Source organism: Eubalaena glacialis, chromosome 5 (genome assembly GCF_028564815.1).
Source record: "Eubalaena glacialis isolate mEubGla1 chromosome 5, mEubGla1.1.hap2.+ XY, whole genome shotgun sequence".
Taxonomy (NCBI): domain Eukaryota; kingdom Metazoa; phylum Chordata; class Mammalia; order Artiodactyla; family Balaenidae; genus Eubalaena; species Eubalaena glacialis.
The window spans coordinates 76,618,919-76,632,976 of record NC_083720.1 but is presented as its reverse complement, the minus strand read 5'-3'; the positions used below and the strand labels follow the sequence as shown (position 1 = coordinate 76,632,976).

Sequence of the window (14,058 nt, the reverse complement as noted above, 5' to 3'; positions counted from 1 at the left end):
AAACTTGTCTACTATTTCGCTGTAGTAAATATACTGACTATACTAAAATAAGGAGAAAAACCTTTAAACATCCCAATTAACTGTTTTCAAGTGGTGATTCTAATGACATATTTTTGGAGTAAGAATCCTGGTTTGACTTAACAATGACGAAAAGCCGAAAGACCAGTCCGTGCAGTTTTACCAGACCATTCCTTGAAATGAAAATCTTCCATCAGCCGTTAAAAAAGAAATCTACATTGTGAAAATTAGGATGGAAATGCATTTTAACATTTATAAACTTAAAAACTTATCACTTTATAACGGACCCACAGTCTTTCCAAGTAGTATAATTTTTCAATTTTTTAAACAATAGTTTTAGGTTTTTTTAAGCATGCACCAGCCAAGTAGAATAACAGCCAAATGCCACACAAAATCGCTGGTAAATGTTTTCCCCAGAAGCCACATCTACATTAGATCCCTTTCTATAAATACTTCCTTCCAATAAAAAGAGACACCAAATAATTTCCAAAGTTCTTTGTGACAACGCCACCTTTGTTCTAACCCTGCAAAGCAATTCCTCTGCTAACGAGTCTACATAGGCCATCATATTTAAATTACTGGCAGCCCTGACTGTTTTCAAGAATTTTATAACACCCTTTGAAATAACGTGAGTCACCTGGGATAAACCCAAATGAAGCGGGATGTTTTGCCTCACTGAAGAACTTAGAGACCCAAGGAAAAAAGTAAGGATTTCTCCTCTTTTCATTTTCCCTATTATTTTTTAATCCATTAGGTCAAGAACAAGGCATTCCCTGGGAAGTACCATCACTCACACTTTTTCCTTAAGTGATAGATTTCTGCCCCCCGCAAACAGCCACCTCCACCCCAAGGCTCACTGCTTTGGGAAGGGCAGTGACCAGTACCCCTCATGACCTTTTAATTACCTTCTAAATGCAGGGCTAGGGAACCTAGAGCAGAATCCCAAGATGGCCTAAGCCAGTCAGGACTCTTATCAGGCTTGGGGGTTTCATTTGTTGCCGGGTTGGTGGGTTGGTTGGTTGGTTGGTTGGTTGAACAAGTGAATTTATGCAGACTGTTACATTCCTGACTTATCATTTTAATAAATATTTTAAACTTGTTAAGAAGCAGAGACTCAAAGATCATCTCTTGCTACTAACAGATGTTGAGTCTACAAAATCTGTGATCTTGGCTGGGGGGTGGTGGGGAGTAGGAAGGTAGGGGAGGGTAATTAGCCCTGGACTTAGAAGCAACTCCAAGTACACATCCGTGGACCTACTCTGGATTTGCACTGTGCATACAATATATGTAATATCATGCAAAAGTGAGACCTATACTCTTCCGTTTCTTAAAGTTATTTCTCTGAGTAAGCACCTACTTGACCAGATTACACATACAAAAATCTCATCACATATGGTACCGCAGCAAATACTGCAGTTACTGAAGAAAAATCCAGGTGCCCTAAAAATTATCCTATCTCATCTTCTGCTAGTCTCCACAGAGATTTTTTTCTATGGGAGTCTTTCAGCTAACTGTAAACCTCTACTTCTGCTGTTCACACCGTGACCAATTCCTGCCCCATTCTTCAAGATTTAACTCAGGTCCCAGATCTTCCTTGGAATCAGCCATTCTACTCAAGAAATGATGCTCATTCCTCCCACCCAATGCAAATGAATATGTGTCCTGGCTTCTGGACCAGCACTAGTATTTAAATCTTATTACAAATCTTACTATGTTAGCATCTACACCAAGCACTTATGTTTCCACAGATCCCAGGCTCCTTGAAGGCAGGGATCACATCTCAGAAATCATCATGCATGTTGACATGACAAGCGAAATGATGTAATCAACCAGAGACTGCCCAATTGCAATTTCATTTCTACCACCTTCCCCTGCTGGGCCACTGGCTGATCTAACGTGCCACTGAGCCATGACCATGAAATGACCAAAGGGAAGGGACAGGTGGGAAGGGAAGTGAGGGTGCTGGGTAAACCCCAGACTGAACAGTCCATCCCTGAGTAATCAAGGGAAAAGGACTTCCTTCACCCTTACAGATCTGTCAGCCTACATGCAGCATGGCTGGCTGTGTCTCAAAATCACCAGTCGGTCGGGTGATCACAGAGCACAATCATTCTTAGGTTAGGGCTAATTATGGTCGATTACAGATTTCTCTAGACCCCGAACTTCCTTGTTTTTCTTATTTTGGCACTCAGCTTAAGCTATCGTGCACTGCACAGTTCATTCTGTGGTTAGATCCACTGTCCCCAACTCCAATAGACTGATCAATAACCCCTTTTTAGGTGTGGGTTCTTTATTGGCTATTTCCAATATAACCAAAAACTGTGAGGCTCCTGTTAGAGTCTACCCAGAATTTATAAGAAACAGTCCACCCCACAGCCGAGGCAGTGAAGAGAGAAAAACAGCTGGTTATTTTATTTAGAAAGATTTCAGCTGGGCCCTTAAAGGGTCATCAAGCCAACTGAGGTGGGCAGGACCTAACCATTTCAGAATGACAATTACTTTTGGCTTTTCTCATACCTGTAGCCAAGGCCCTATAACTCTGGTAACACAATAAAGTCTTTTCCAACCCTTCCAATCAAAGAATTTTCCCTAAAAAAAAAAAAAAAACCTCAATTTTTTTCTGGGGCAATTTAAACTATTCTCATTTTGTCCCATTCTTCACTCACATACTACAAATATCTGAAGACTGTCATTCACTAAACCTTCCTTTACCTTATCTTCTCCAGGCTTAATAAATCCAATTCTTTAAGTTGCCTTCAAAGGGCCTATTTCCCAAAGCTTTAATCAACTCTACGTCCTCTTCCGTGCCTAAAACATCCATTTTGTTCTCTGAGAAAACCAATAAACATACTTTTAAAATAGTCTAATGCAGAGACTAAACGAAAATTATCTTCCTGCCATCGATTTCTTTTCATGAAAATTTACTTTTCGTTATACGATGGGTACACAACACACAATTCTTTATAATCCCCAAATCCTACTGTAATATTATAGAGCCATGTTCTGTGACCTTTGGGGTTTAGTTTTTTACATGCACCTGACCCTAAGAAGATTTTCATTTATATCTATCATCGTGTCTGTGAAATTAAGTGCCAAGTAAATGCAGCCTGTAAATAATCAATAAACAAACATAGCGGAGTCCAGCATCATATGCCCTCTTTCAAATGGGCTCCTCTTCTTGGCTTTATTTCTGTGAACTCCGTAGCATCCCCAGATCTCCGTTACCACACCCACAATAGCTCCTGCTCCCCTTCCCCACAATCTCGTCAGTGCCTGGCACATCCAAGATGCCTGTAAATTTGCCAAGCAAAGTAACTAAGTCTGCCACCTTTATCTTCCTCATGTCTCTTAAGTGTTCCCCCTTCTTTCCAGAGCATGCACCCCAACACGCAGGCACTCACTCCTTCATCCAGAGACCACCTAACCATCTAAAGAGTATGACCGATGGTCCCTCTGCCCAGCTCCCCACCAACACATAGCTCTCAGCCGTGGGCCTAACCATCCTAACAGAGGCCCCTCTGAAACTCTCCCTTAGATATTTGTACACCCATGTTCATAACAGCATTCGTCACAATAGCCCAAAGGGGCAAGCAACACAAGTGTTCATCGATGGATGAATGGAGAAAAAAATGTGGTTGGTACATACATATACATGTACATACATTGCCTTCCTTAAAAAGGAAGGAAATTCTGACACGCGCTGTAACACAGATAAACCTTGAGAACAGTATGCTAAATGAAATAAGCCAGTCACAAAGACAAATACTGAATGAGGTCCCTAGAGTGTCAAACTCATACAGACAGAAAGTAGAATAATGGTTGCCAAGGGCTCAGGGAGTGTTTCATGGGTAGAGGGTTTTGGTTTTGCAAGATGTAAGTGTTCTGGATATGGGTTACACAACAATGTGAATGTAATTAACACCACTGAACTGTACACCCAAAAAATGGTCAAGCTGGTAAATTTTATGTTACGTGCATTTTACTAAAATTTAAACACACACACACACACACACACACACACACATACCTCCCTTAGTTCTGGCTGCCCACAGCAAGCGGATGTGCAAGTTTTTGGAGCAGGTTGGGGAGTGTACTTAACAGGACAGAATAGTAGAGCGAACAGCCCTGGACCAGCAAGCAAAGCTGGGAGGGCCACTACTGGGTCAAGTCTACCGCAGCCTTGACTTCAGAGTTTTTTTCAGAATCTGGACCAAACTCAACACTAAATATACCCTCCCCCTCCAATGCTCCTTGAGGCTAATCAGAATCCACCTTTCCAGCCTCTTCGCCTCCAATTCTCTACCCCCAGTCCTAACACCAATTGAAAAATGTGAAAATCTTCAAATAAGATCTTCATCTCTTGCTCCCTGTTTCAGGAGCTTTTTCCAACACAAGCCTCCACTACAGACACTCTACCCTCTTTTAAAGTTTAGAAATTAATGCCAAATATTACTTCCCACATGGACTGATCCCTGATCTCTATCACATGTCCACCAAGACGTAAACTCCTCTCCTTTGAAATATTGCCTGGGCCCTTTGCACTTCTTACGACACCAATTCTCTCTTTGAATTGTTGGCTCTGCTCTTACTCTGTTCCTACCCCACCCCCAGAGCCTACACGCATCGTCCCTACAAGGACCAAGACATAGGGATTGATCATCCTTCGTTAAACTGAATCTGAAATGTTGCCTGAGCATTCACTATGTTCAAAGCTCTGTACAAGTGCTGGAGAACAGGAGAGAAGTTAAACCAGTATTGCCTGAGCACTGCTGTGTGTCCAGCCCAGGGCAATGGACAAGCTCAGCTTGGTCCCTCACAGCTAGGGAAGGGCCTCATACAGTCACGGAAAAGCTCCTCCCTCTCAAGGTGCTTTCAATGCCACTTTACAAGGCAATAGGGTTCATGGACCCTCTGTGAGCTACACTTACTTATTCATTGAGAAAATGGGCCATTTACAGAACTTTCCCCTCCTAAACTTTTATCCAGAAAGCTATATTCCCTTTGGTGGAAAACAGCCTGTGAATAAGGTTAAACAAAGAACCAGGGAGAGAAGTATGCATTAACACTAACTGTGAACCTTTTAAAAAACTAGACATTGAATGGATAAGCTTCATCTTAATACTAAAAGAAACCCCTCTATACAATCTGGTTTAAAACCATTTCCAAATTTCTTTCCTAAGAGACAAACGCTGAAAAAGAAACATAAAATCAGCCTGATGGTGGAGTCCCCGTGCTTTCCCTGTAAGGGACGCTATGCAAAGTGTGTTTCGTGCATGATCTAATTTACTCCTTTCAGTAGGCCTATACCATCATCCCCATTTTACAGATGAGGAATTGAAGCTTAAGCAGAGGTGAAGGGTCTCGTCCCAGGTCACAGAGCTGGCAAGAGGCCAAGCTGGATAAACCTGTCAACTTCAGAGCCCAAACTCTTAACTCTGATGCCACATGCCCTGAATAACAATTTAGCTTAAACTTTAAAGTTTGCAAAAGCCTTAAAAACCTAACTGTCAGAAAGGTATGCAGCGGAAAATACCTAACCAACGCATTTCATAACCAAAATGTAAGCATTAAGGCTAAAGCATAAGATGAATGGAAAAATTAGAAGGTATGAATATTTTCACTGGAGAAATCTTCTGGGGGATATATGTATACATATAGCTGGTTCACTTTGTTATACAGCAGAAACTAACACAACATTGTAAAGCAATTATACTCCAATAAAGATGTTTAAAAAAAAAATCTTCTGGGTTTTTTTCCCCCCTGGGGAAAAAAATAGTCCAAGATCTGTTCACTCTTTAACACTAGTGATTCCCAACTGTTTTGTCAAAAGCTATGTAAAACTCAAGACAAAAATTAAAGTTTATTTCATTTTAAAAGCTGTCAAGTTAGTACCTATTGGTATCTGCGTGCAAGGATTATAAAGAGAAATAGTCAGATTCTACATACTCATGGAGTTTCTTCATTTGTTAGGTGCCTATGCCATCCCAGACCCTGTGCCAAGTATCTTTACAAGAATCTGTTTCTAATCTTTAGAGTAATCATATTAGAGAAGGCATTATTCCCATATTAGGGACAGCAATAATTCCTTATTTACAGATAATAAATATGTACAGAGCTTGACATGTGTTGAGCTTGTACCATGAGCGTGCTAGGCAGTACCATTCTAAAAATTTTATATGTAGCCACACATTTACTGGCACAGAGAGGTTAAGTAACTTTCCCAAAGTCACACAGCTAAAACTAGGATGAAAGAGTGAAGCTCAGCAAGGGTAAGCAATTTGTTCCGAGGTCACAAAGCTGTCAGTCATGGAGCCAGCAGACTAATACAAGGCTGTTTTCATTCCTTAGGCCTGTGCTCCTTCCACTAGGTACCTGCGTGGTCCCACCTGTGCTCACCGGGACCCAAGGCTAAATGCCTAAACGCCCGACTTGCAGTATAGAGTGGTATTGTCTAGAGCAATGGAAAGAGTAGAGGTCCCATCTAAAGAGGGGGAGTTTTCGATTCTTTGAGAGAATAAAGAAATCTAGATCTTGATATAAATTCTCCATATTTTAAATACTGCCCCAATGTTTTCTAAAAAAGCACCATGTGGGCCAAACGAAACACATCCAAGCAAGGGCTATGAGTTTGCAATTAAGAGTCTGAAGTCAAAAGATGGGCTGTCTCGGGTCCAAAATGTCAGAGACCAGAGCTGCCAGGCTAGGCTTCCTCACAAGTCCTCTCTGCTTTCAACAAAGATTTACACTGGATTTGCCCTAGATTCAAACTTTTACCTCTGGTGACTCCCTTGTAGGCCCTCTTCACTCTGGATTTGCAGCCACGAAAATATCTATTCAAGTTACAGAGACTGCAGGTGAAATTCTGCATGCTTAGGATTTCTTCAAATGTCCTTCAGTCCCCTTTTTAAAAAAGTTACCATATGTGAATGCAGCAACATTAAGCACTTCCCTAGCCTATCAGCTGTTAAACTAAATTCATTCTGGAGAAAACGTCGCTGCAGCCTTGACCGCTGCCTTTGAGGGGTCCCTGCACTGCAGTCCAGCTTCAAGAATTCCCGCTCAGGACACCGCGGCTCATTTCCTGGTGTCTTTCTTTAATCAGCTGGGGGAGACTTGAGGAAATGAGTCAAAATCCTAAGGGCAACTTCTAACGGCCGTCAACAACAGCAGCAAAATCCATCACAACAACATCTGTACATAAACGTGCTCCAAGGGAAGCCCACAAAATAACTTGGCACATTTCTGATAAGCATTTGTTTTGGAAAAAGAAAGGCTTTGAGTGCTGAGCTGCCATTATATCTCATTGTGCTCGTCCAGGGTAAACAGCCAATGATGTTACCCATCACTGGGGGTTTTCTCTCTCACAAGTACGCCACAAGTATATAATGCTAAGACCACTTTTAGTTTTTTGCAGTGGGGATGGAAAAAAATTTCAACTAACTTGCACCATCATTTTAGAGACAGTGCATCTTCATTTCGGAGGGACTCTACCTGGAATAGGACAGCTAACACCTAAAGCCCTCATACCCAGCATCAAATGCCTACATACCCCCCAGGGAAGCTATCATTGAATGACTCCCCCTTCAATGAATACTTCCCTCAAATTGAGAACACTAACTCAGACATCGTATGACAGGCAATCTAGGTCTTTTTCACCAACACTGGGAAAGTAATGATCTTGGCCATCCTATATTCCCAGAACCTCCAACAATGCCTGGCATATGATACAGAATAGTTTCAAATAAATCTCACTTTACAACTGATTCTGAGAAATCATGTGATTGGATATACAGCTGGGCATATGGGGCCAATCTCAGGCTTCACCCCTGATTATTCTGGGAACTGGCTTATCCTCAGCCAGTTTCTCCAGCTTTAATGGTAGGGATGGTAACAAGACTACCTCCAGGGCTTGTTGAGAGGACTGGAAATTGCAGGCAAAGGCCCCAGCACTGGGTTTGGCACTAATGTGAAATTGGAGGCACCCTAGAAAACGTGTTGCAATAGCACAGCATGAATGGTTTATAAAGTCTTAAGAAAAAATGTGTGGAGGGGTGGGAAAGACCAGAAAGGGGATAAATGAATTGTCTGGGTTCCCTTTTATAAGACCATCATGTTATTTCCAGCAGGATAGTAATTCAGAATGTTATGTGTCCAGCTGCTGGGGATGACTCTAGCCTCACACCTGCAGGAACGAGGGGAGGGTATGATTCACTATTCACTGCAGGTTCATCCTGCTGGGCACAGGAGTTGTAAACACTGGGGCGGGGCGGGGGTGGTGATGATGGAGGGTCCTGCAGAGTTGGCACCTCCTAGGCCTCAAAGGGAAACTGTAGGCGAGCATGTGTGGACCGGAGAGAACACACATCTCCCTGCTTTAACCAGAGGCAGACCAGTAGGACACCACCAAGCGGTCGCCGTGACCAGGAGGCAGTGGAATTTCAAGGAGGCAGGAAGGATTCAGGGAAAGAGTTCAGAGGAAGTGTAGAGTCTACGCTCATAATGCTGGAAGAGGAGAATTTGGGACCCAAAGGATCCTTCATGGTGCAGACCCCTTGCTGCCCTGTTGAGGACCCCGGGCTCCCCCAAATTTAAGGGGCTGGCACAACGGCACACAGCCAATAGAAGCTGAGAAAAGGAGAACCAGAAAGGCAGCACAAGCCTTTGTCACTACACCACACTGCCCCCCAGGAGCCAGACCTTAAAATCCCCTTTGCCAAAAAAATCTGTTGGATGGAGCGGGCTAATTATGAGGAATAAGGGAGCAATTGATTCATTTAATTTTAAAAATGGGAAATAGTATGCGTGGTCTACCTTTCTTGGGTCCCCGTCGGGTCCAGTGCACACCCCTTCACTGAAATTAAAATGTCAAGGCACAAAGATGGAAAGGACCAAACGTCTAATTTGAACGCTTAGGCAGTCAAATCCGCCACGGCAATCCGGACACTCATTCATGATCCCTCCTACCTCTCTTCCCCCACAGGAAAGCCCTCACAATGCCTTATAAGACCGGGAAGGGGAAGGCTGCATCTTAAGACTTTATGGGAAAACTGATCAGCAGTAGATAAGAGTCCCACAACAGTTCATAGCGATGCTTCCTTTGGAGCCCTTGAATTCCAGTTCAGACTCACTTTCTATCCTTACATCATCAAGTTAGCCTTAAAGGTCAAAAAAACAAAAAAAAACAAAAATGACCTGGGAAAAAGCAGGGCTTCAGGGGTTAGCCGGGCGACCTGCACTCGCTTGCGCACCAGCGACGCCCAGAAAAAAAGAGAGGGGGCAGGAATCTGAGGGCTTCCAGGAGCCTGCAAATCCTCCTCCACCTGAAGACCCAAGTTCCCGCGCAGATATAACCGATTTTCATAACAGCTTTAAGATGTAAGTAAGATTTGCAGAAAGTTCCACTCCATCTCCCACCCCTCACCTCAGGCAGCCCTTCAGTAGAGATATCTTATGGGAGGGGGTGTTGCGAATCTCAAAATTCCCAAAGAAAACAGGGACCTGCGATTACAGGTCGCAGACACCGCGTAGAGGGGCTTGCAGAGCCCTGCCAGCCTGGCCGGGCACTCTGGCCGTGCGTGGGTGGCGGCTGGGGTCAGGGACCGCAGTGTCCCGGCGCACCGTCCCCGCCTCCCCCGGGAGCAGGCAGCAAACGCAGCCCTCAGCCGCTCCGGGGCGCGTTGCAGGAAAGAAACGGCACCCGGCAGAAAGGGGCGAGCCTCGGGCACGGAATCTACAAAAGCAAAAAGTCTGCAACCTAGCGGCTGCTTTCCACACGCCCTACCCAAGTTGTCTCCGGAGCCGCACCTCCAGGTTCGCGGCCACAGAGCCGCACGCGGCACGCTCCCCGTGCAAAAGGCATAAACGGAGGACCCGGGGACAACGCAGTCTTCGACTCGGGTCCAGGATGGCGCCTGAAGCAGAAGACGCAGCGGGTCCGTCCCCTGCTCTGGGGCACAAAGAGCGCCGCGGTTTGGAAAGCAGCCGCCGCAGAGCAAAGAAAAGGCTCTCCTCCAACTTCGCCCTCCGCGCGGCCGAGAACCTGCCGGCCGGTCCTCCGGTGCGCCGGTCACACACGCACAACTTTTAACAAAAGGAAGCAGCGGTCGCGCCTCGCCCGGCGGAGATTAACGCGCTGGGTGCGAAGCCCCTCGCCGCCCGCCTCTGCGCCCGCTCACCCTCCGCACAAAAGCATCCCCAAACTCGCACGCAACCCGCTGCCCTCAGCCTCACCTCGCTCAGCCTAAGCCCCCCTCGCCGCCCCCATTCCCGGAAGACCCCCAGCTCAGCGCGCCCACCACCAGCGACAGGGGGCTCCCTGCGCAGGTGAGCAGGGCAGGGCGCAGGAGAGTCCCAGGGCCGCCCCGAATCTTCCCGGAGGCTGAAATGCCCCGGCACCAGAGGGCCGGCAGCCACCTCTCCCGACACACCCCCAACGTGTTCGGGCCCTAGGGGGGCACAAGGTGAGCCGAGGGACGCGGTCCGGGTGCCCGCAGCGCCCTCCCACCTGTCTGGACGCGGAGCAGGAGCACCAGGACGAAGAGGAAATCCCAGGCGCCCCGAGCGCCTCTCATCGCGGTGGCTGCGCTGGGAGCAGAGCTCCGTTCCACGTTCTTGCTCTCGCCCAAGTGCACGGAGCGCGGCAAAGCCGGGCCCCCAGAGCTGCGAGCGCCGAGCAGCGGCCCCTCCTCCCAGCGCCCTCCCACTGCGTGCCGGCCACGCCCCTTCTCCGCGCCCCTCCTCGCTTCCCCTCCCTCCCTCCCCCACTCCTGGGTCTTGCTCCCTGGCTGCGGCGTCTGACCCCTGCTCCTTCGACGTGCTGATCCCGGGGGACCGAGCCCGCGGGTAGCGAGCGAGCACGCCGGCCCTCGCCTCCCGCTCCTGACCCCAGAGCCCCTTCATCTCTCCACCTCTTCTCTCCTGTGATATGGTAGAGCTGCCAGAGGCGGTTCCCGGACGAGAGTGGCGCTGCCCGCGCGCTTTGTGAAGCTGGGCACCACGCGCACATCAGGGGACCGGCCCGCCACCTGGCAGGTGCTCCCCAGACAATAAAGGTCCGCCTCCGCCCCTCGAGCACGCTCCCGAGGGAGGAGGCTGGACGCCGCTAGTGGTGGAGGTGGTGCGGGGGACAGGAACGGGGGGAGGGGGGCGATGGGATTGGGCCCCGACATTCTTCTCTATTCCTGTTATTCGAGGGGGACCAAGCGTGGCGCCGGGCGCCGCGGTAAAAAGCTGAGCCCAGGCGTAGGTAATTATTAATGCTCAGTTTCTCCACCTGCTCCTCAACCTGTAAGATCACAGTTGGTTTCTATTGGTGGGCGTGGCCTCTGCCCAACAAGCCCCTGCTGAGACCTTTCTGGAGATTGGGGCTTTGGGGTGGGAAGGGGCCTTGAGAAGTTTACTCTGGGAGCCCGAGTTTTTAAACCCATTTGCGCCAAAGTCGTTGTTCTAGAAGCCCTCTGGGCGCCTTTTTTTTTTTTTTTTTTTTTTTTTTTTACTGTAGGTTTTCTCTGCCTCTCTATCAGACGACAGTTACAGGGGTGGGGATTCTAGCGTTCCTCTTAGCTGCCCTAGCCTGTACCAAGGCAAAACAATGGTAAAATGATCCTCTTAAGCCAAGTTTCACGGCCTAGGAAATGCTTTACCCAAGGAAACAACAGTATCTGTATAGGGTTTTATAGTTCCTCCTTACGCTGAATGCTATTTCATGCTCACAGTAACAGCCCTGTGAGGTCGTGGAACAGGTATGTATATTATTTCAATTCTAAAAGTAGCCGAAGATCACACAGCTAAAAGAGGGGAGACCCAGTCATTATAAGACTGACCCCAGGTATGATGAGCTTTCCCTGTGCATTCTAATAAATCAGTAAACACCTCTCCAGAAAGCTTCAGAATGGAAAAGAAATGGGAAGTGCCCATAAGAAAAAGCTATGGAATAATTTAGATATACCTAGACCCTTCTCTAAAGTAGCAGCCAAATTTATAATTAACCAATTCTCTGCCACCCCCTTTATTTAATATTGAAAGCTCACCTGTTCGATGTTGATAGGCCCTAAATTGGTTTAAGAAAAGTGACTTTTAAAGCTAATCACTTGGACTTCCTTGGTGGCGCAGTGGTTAAGAATCTGCCTGCCAATTCAGAGGAGGTAGGGGTTCGAGCCCTGGCCCGGGAAAATCCCACATGCTGTGGAGCAACTAAGCCTGTGCGCCACAACTACTGAGCCTGCGCTCTAGAGCCCACTAACCACAACTACTAAAGCACCCGCGCCTAGAGCCCGTGCTCTGCAATAAGAGAAGCCACTGCAATGAGAAGCCTGTGCACCACAAGAAGAGTAGCCCCCGCTTGCTGCAACTAGAGAAAGCCCGCGCGCAGCAACGAAGACCCAACACAGCCAAAAATAAATAAATAAAATAAATAAATTTTTTTTAAAAAGCTAATCACTTAAAAATTATCACTACTTCATCGATATATATGATTGCCTCTCTTTAAATGTTTTTATTTATTCATGCAATAAGCATCTAAGTGTCTACTGTGAACAAGGAGGGGCTAGGCACTGGGAGGACCATTGTTCATAGACAGGTGTGGGTCCTGCCGCAATCCTTACAGTCAAGTGTGGGAACCCACACCCCAATGTCCTAGCAAATGGTTCAAGGCACACAGCTGTGGGAGAACTGAAATTCAAAGGGCTCTGTGCTCAGGGCCATCAGACCACATCTTCTTCTTAAAATGACAGAGATAAAAGCTACCACTCAAAGCAATCATAAGTTTCTAGGATCTTGATTTATTTCTAAAATCATTTGTAGTGGGGAAAAAAATCACTATGTGTTAAAAATATCAACATTATGCCTGAAAGAGAAAATTTACAATTTTCTTCTTCAATCAACTGATATTGGAGAGGATAACAAGTCTTCAGAAGAGTGGCTGAAAAGAGACCATATTGCAATTTAATTCTAGGCAGGAAACGTCTATCAGAAAAAAAAATAAAAAACAGAATAGGGAATTATACAATGCTGGACTATCATTCATGTTCACCATTCAAAAACACCTATGAGCACCTAGGTAGGCATACGCTACAAAAATCAGTAAGACAGAGTCTCTACGTAGAGAGATTCTTGTTCCAGGAGGAAAAACAGATACCCAAATAAGAAACTATAGTATCTGTTAACAGGGCTCGTGTTCAGCCTGTACACACTCAGGCTGACCATATCGGTTGGTAGAATATTGAAATCTTTCTGTACTGATTGGAAAAATATCTACTTTCCTAAACACCTTAGTACCCTCTCACTCCAACTCCTCCCTTGAGATACCCCAAATCTCCCCAGATCCAGCAATTAAAGTTTTAATGCCAGGCACAACAGAGAGCTTCCAGTCTTTGTGCCTTTAGGGTTATTAGCTATTTTTAATAATACCCCCTGCCAGTTATGTACTAAAAGGAGGCATATAGAAGGTGCTATGAGTGAACTTCCAGGGGAATGAACTATACTTTAGATCATGTCCAGTAGAAACATTTACAATAATGGAAATGTTTTATATCTCAGGTGGGATGTGTGGGACCAGTTCTGTAGTCTGTTTTGTGATTAGCCCTGGACCCTTTCATGGATTATATTTTATGTATTTTTATTGTTTTCGTAATTGTATTAATGAGAACTCTTGACTGCAACTTGTAGAAGTTGCAAACTAGTTTGTGCAAACAAAGAAACCTAAAATGTATTAGCCCAGATAACTGGAAAGTCCAGGGGTGATAATGTCCCAGACTTTCCTAGATCTAAGAGCTCAAAGTCATCAGACTTGAAGGTGAGGTGTGTGTGTGTGTGTGTGGACACACATGCATTCCTTTTCATCTCCATCCTTCAGCAATGCTTTCCTGTATTGCTTCCCTGACCTCATATGCAGCTCTAGACTTACAGCTCATTAGTACCAATGCAAGCAGAGCTTTTCTGCCCTCAGGAACATCTCCTGCAGAAGTACCGATTTGGCTTAAGTCACATGCCCATCTAGAACCAGTCACTGAAGCCAAACAGATGGAACATGAGGATGGGCCA

General features: G+C 46.0%; 1 protein-coding gene across 1 annotated transcript in view; it reads right to left on the bottom strand.

The window, feature by feature from the left end:
- The window catches only part of KIT (KIT proto-oncogene, receptor tyrosine kinase), an 84,364-nt gene extending 73,723 nt beyond the window's left edge, over nt 1-10,641 (bottom strand). The window contains exon 1 of the mRNA XM_061192308.1: nt 10,523-10,641. Within this exon, the coding sequence (XP_061048291.1) occupies nt 10,523-10,589 (67 nt within the window). The 5' untranslated portion in view covers nt 10,590-10,641. The remainder of the gene's footprint in view (nt 1-10,522) is intronic.
- Between the last annotated feature and the right edge of the window lie 3,417 nt (nt 10,642-14,058).